A 5,109-nucleotide genomic window follows, 5' to 3' on the forward strand; every position below is an offset into this window, starting at 1 on the left:
CTTTAAGTGTGTTTGGTGGCTCAGAACCATCAAAAAACGTTGAAATATAGTTCAAATTCAATAAAAATCGACAAAAATACAGTTTCTAGCTAAAATTTGATGGTTTCGTTGCACTTTCCGAGCCCGTAGGGTATCTGATTGGCTTAAAAGTACAAGAAAACACTTCAAAAGTGACGTTTCTGAAGAATTTTAACAGTTTTCTTGTATCTACGAACGCCAGAATGCATAAAATTGACCTAAACGTCTCCTTTTCCTATTCTGAGTCGATTCTGCATGCTTTAAGTGTGTTTGGTGGCTCAGAACCATCAAAAAACGTTGAAATATAGTTCAAATTCAATAAAAATCGACAAAAATACAGTTTCTAGCTAAAATTTGATGGTTTCGTTGCACTTTCCGAGCCCGTAGGGTATCTGATTGGCTTAAAAGTACAAGAAAACACTTCAAAAGTGACGTTTCTGAAGAATTTTAACAGTTTTCTTGTATCTACGAACGCCAGAATGCATAAAATTGACCTAAACGTCTAATTTTCCTATTCTGGGTCGATTCTGCATGCTTTAAGTGTGTTTGGTGGCTCAGAACCATCAAAAAACGTTGAAATATAGTTCAAATTCAATAAAAATCGACAAAAATACAGTTTCTAGCTAAAATTTGATGGTTTCGTTGCACTTTCCGAGCCCGTAGGATATCTGATTGGCTTAAAAGTAAATAAATAAATAAATAAATAAATAAATAAATATTTAATTGTCCTACAGAATATTTTCCAATTACAGGACAATTTCAGCAAAACATAACACAATTTTAGTCTAACTAATAATTGGCAAATATTCCCAAATCTTTCCTATCACAATTACATTTAACATAAGCAGAAATTGACAGTTACATCTTTCATAAATTTAGCTTGTCACAGATTGCAGTTTTCAGTTCTCTGTTCGAGCAGCTGAAAATATCACAATCGCTATTTCTCTCCATTTTGTTCGTATACATGCTGATCACATATAATGGAGCTCTTCTACCAATATTTGTGCGTGGTGTACTGGAATAAAGCGTTACTGAATATCGATTATTTAATCTCGGCACATAAAATTTTAGGCCAGAAAGAAACTCACCACAGTCAATTTTATTATTCAGAAGTTTATGCAAGAAAATAAGTGCGCTGACAACTCTTCTGCACTGCAATGTATTAAGTTTGTATCGCTCTAATAATACTACATGTGGGTAATTTCTAACTGGCCACACTCCTTCATCCTTGAAATATAAATACTTTAAAAATTTCCTTTGAACGTTCTCTAGCAGCCTTATCTGATAATCATAATATGGGAACCAAGCCGTGGAGCAATATTCTAACCTAGATCTCACCAGTGAATTAAAAAGTTGAATTAAGGGTAACACGTTATTAAAACCTTTACAATTTCGTACAATAAACCCAAACATCTTACCAGCCTTACCTACAATGTTAGTGACATGTTCTTTAAAAGAAAATTTCGAGTCATAATGCACACCAAGATCTTTTATATTTGTAGTTCGTTGAAGAATACTGTTACCAATATGATAATCAAATTGACAAGGATTGTAAGACAGCGTGAAGGAAACAACCTTGCATTTATCAATATTCAATGGCAGTTTATTCAGTAAACACCAATCCTTTAGTTTGTTTATGTCATTTTGGAGCATTAAGCAGTCATCCACGTTGCCAATTTTATGAAATATTTTGATGTCATCTGCATAAATAAGAATTTGGGAGTTCTGGATGATATCCACAACATCGTTTAAGTAAATTATGAAACAAAGTGGACCGAGTATGGAGCCCTGCGGGACACCTGAGAATGAAGCATAAGAATTAGACTTAAAACCATTATACACAACACAATTTACCCTCGAAGACAGATAAGAATAAAATAGTTTTATTAAGGAATCAGAGAAACCCATAGCAGACAACTTACAAAGCAAAATTTGGTGATTAATTTTGTCGAAAGCTTTCGACAGATCCGTATATATAACGTCAAGCTGGCCACTGTGATCTAGCGTATCGGATATTATTTGGGACATACACATTAAGTTCGTATGAGTTGATCTTCCTGAAGAAAAGCCGTGCTGGTGTATAGAGATTAGTTCCTTAATATTGAAATAAATTTGTCGATATAAAATACTTTCATAAACTTTGGAGAAGCAGGATAAAATTGAAATGGGGCGGTAACTGCGCACATCGGATATATCTCCTGATTTGTATACTGGTACAATTTTAGCGATCTTCCACATATTGGGGAAGCAAGAATTATTAAGGCTTAGGTTAAACAAATAACACAAAGGTTTAAGAAAGGCAGCTGAACAGTCTTTTATCAGAAAAGAAGGGACTTGGTCGATGCCAGCGGAACAAGTGTTTTTTATTTTACTGATAGCTGCAAGCACATCGTCATCAAAAATCTGGATATGGAACGGCAAGTTGCTGCTATTACTAACAAATGTATTACCTTGCAATTGGTTGGTTTCAGGTAAGTCAAAAATCGAGGAAAAATAATGGGCAAACATATTAACAATGTTAATATGTTTGCCCATAATAAAAGTACAAGAAAACACTTCAAAAGTGACGTTTCTGAAGAATTTTAACAGTTTTCTTGTATCTACGAACGCCAGAATGCATAAAATTGACCTAAACGTCTCCTTTTCCTATTCTGAGTCGATTCTGCATGCTTTAAGTGTGTTTGGTGGCTCAGAACCATCAAAAAACGTTGAAATATAGTTCAAATTCAATAAAAATCGACAAAAATACAGTTTCTAGCTAAAATTTGATGGTTTCGTTGCACTTTCCGAGCCCGTAGGGTATCTGATTGGCTTAAAAGTACAAGAAAACACTTCAAAAGTGACGTTTCTGAAGAATTTTAACAGTTTTCTTGTATCTACGAACGCCAGAATGCATAAAATTGACCTAAACGTCTCCTTTTCCTATTCTGAGTCGATTCTGCATGCTTTAAGTGTGTTTGGTGGCTCAGAACCATCAAAAAACGTTGAAATATAGTTCAAATTCAATAAAAATCGACAAAAATACAGTTTCTAGCTAAAATTTGATGGTTTCGTTGCACTTTCCGAGCCCGTAGGGTATCTGATTGGCTTAAAAGTACAAGAAAACACTTCAAAAGTGACGTTTCTGAAGAATTTTAACAGTTTTCTTGTATCTACGAACGCCAGAATGCATAAAATTGACCAAACGTCTCCTTTTCCTGATTCTGAGTCGATTCTGCATGCTTTAAGTGTGTTTGGTGGCTCAGAACCATCAAAAAACGTTGAAATATAGTTCAAATTCAATAAAAATCGACAAAAATACAGTTTCTAGCTAAAATTTGATGGTTTCGTTGCACTTTCCGAGCCCGTAGGGTATCTGATTGGCTTAAAAGTACAAGAAAACACTTCAAAAGTGACGTTTCTGAAGAATTTTAACAGTTTTCTTGTATCTACGAACGCCAGAATGCATAAAATTGACCTAAACGTCTCCTTTTCCTATTCTGAGTCGATTCTGCATGCTTTAAGTGTGTTTGGTGGCTCAGAACCATCAAAAAACGTTGAAATATAGTTCAAATTCAATAAAAATCGACAAAAATACAGTTTCTAGCTAAAATTTGATGGTTTCGTTGCACTTTCCGAGCCCGTAGGGTATCTGATTGGCTTAAAAGTACAAGAAAACACTTCAAAAGTGACGTTTCTGAAGAATTTTAACAGTTTTCTTGTATCTACGAACGCCAGAATGCATAAAATTGACCTAAACGTCTCCTTTTCCTATTCTGAGTCGATTCTGCATGCTTTAAGTGTGTTTGGTGGCTCAGAACCATCAAAAAACGTTGAAATATAGTTCAAATTCAATAAAAATCGACAAAAATACAGTTTCTAGCTAAAATTTGATGGTTTCGTTGCACTTTCCGAGCCCGTAGGGTATCTGATTGGCTTAAAAGTACAAGAAAACACTTCAAAAGTGACGTTTCTGAAGAATTTTAACAGTTTTCTTGTATCTACGAACGCCAGAATGCATAAAATTGACCTAAACGTCTCCTTTTCCTATTCTGAGTCGATTCTGCATGCTTTAAGTGTGTTTGGTGGCTCAGAACCATCAAAAAACGTTGAAATATAGTTCAAATTCAATAAAAATCGACAAAAATACAGTTTCTAGCTAAAATTTGATGGTTTCGTTGCACTTTCCGAGCCCGTAGGGTATCTGATTGGCTTAAAAGTACAAGAAAACACTTCAAAAGTGACGTTTCTGAAGAATTTTAACAGTTTTCTTGTATCTACGAACGCCAGAATGCATAAAATTGACCTAAACGTCTCCTTTTCCTATTCTGAGTCGATTCTGCATGCTTTAAGTGTGTTTGGTGGCTCAGAACCATCAAAAAACGTTGAAATATAGTTCAAATTCAATAAAAATCGACAAAAATACAGTTTCTAGCTAAAATTTGATGGTTTCGTTGCACTTTCCGAGCCCGTAGGGTATCTGATTGGCTTAAAAGTACAAGAAAACACTTCAAAAGTGACGTTTCTGAAGAATTTTAACAGTTTTCTTGTATCTACGAACGCCAGAATGCATAAAATTGACCTAAACGTCTCCTTTTCCTATTCTGAGTCGATTCTGCATGCTTTAAGTGTGTTTGGTGGCTCAGAACCATCAAAAAACGTTGAAATATAGTTCAAATTCAATAAAAATCGACAAAAATACAGTTTCTAGCTAAAATTTGATGGTTTCGTTGCACTTTCCGAGCCCGTAGGGTATCTGATTGGCTTAAAAGTACAAGAAAACACTTCAAAAGTGACGTTTCTGAAGAATTTTAACAGTTTTCTTGTATCTACGAACGCCAGAATGCATAAAATTGACCTAAACGTCTCCTTTTCCTATTCTGAGTCGATTCTGCATGCTTTAAGTGTGTTTGGTGGCTCAGAACCATCAAAAAACGTTGAAATATAGTTCAAATTCAATAAAAATCGACAAAAATACAGTTTCTAGCTAAAATTTGATGGTTTCGTTGCACTTTCCGAGCCCGTAGGGTATCTGATTGGCTTAAAAGTACAAGAAAACACTTCAAAAGTGACGTTTCTGAAGAATTTTAACAGTTTTCTTGTATCTACGAA

The 5,109-nt window shown here is 34.7% G+C and overlaps 1 protein-coding gene across 1 annotated transcript; it reads right to left on the minus strand.

Moving 5' to 3' along the window:
- Positions 1-885: 885 nt before the first annotated feature.
- Positions 886-2,526, minus strand: LOC135122335 (uncharacterized). The gene is made up of 6 exons (XM_064046536.1): positions 2,469-2,526; positions 2,148-2,396; positions 1,941-2,075; positions 1,542-1,817; positions 1,107-1,466; positions 886-1,049 (listed from the first exon to the last, which is right to left on the minus strand). Exons 1-6 carry the CDS (start codon positions 2,524-2,526, stop codon positions 886-888), a joined length of 1,242 nt encoding a protein of 413 aa, XP_063902606.1.
- Positions 2,527-5,109: the final 2,583 nt, after the last annotated feature.

This window comes from Zophobas morio, unplaced genomic scaffold (assembly GCF_036711695.1).
Source record: "Zophobas morio isolate AGI-343-1 ecotype UQ-CSIRO unplaced genomic scaffold, CSIRO_AGI_Zmor_V1 ptg001109l, whole genome shotgun sequence".
Taxonomy (NCBI): domain Eukaryota; kingdom Metazoa; phylum Arthropoda; class Insecta; order Coleoptera; family Tenebrionidae; genus Zophobas; species Zophobas morio.

Coding starts and splice junctions, on each gene's coding strand:
- LOC135122335 (XM_064046536.1), bottom strand. CDS start 2,526: ATGTTTGCCCATTATTTTTCCTCGATTTTTGACTTACCTGAAACCAAC. Junction 2,076..2,147: donor CTTCTCCAAAGTTTATGAAA/GTATTTTATATC, acceptor GCTTTTCTTCAG/GAAGATCAACTCATACGAAC. Junction 1,050..1,106: donor GAATAATAAAATTGACTGTG/GTGAGTTTCTTT, acceptor ATCGATATTCAG/TAACGCTTTATTCCAGTACA.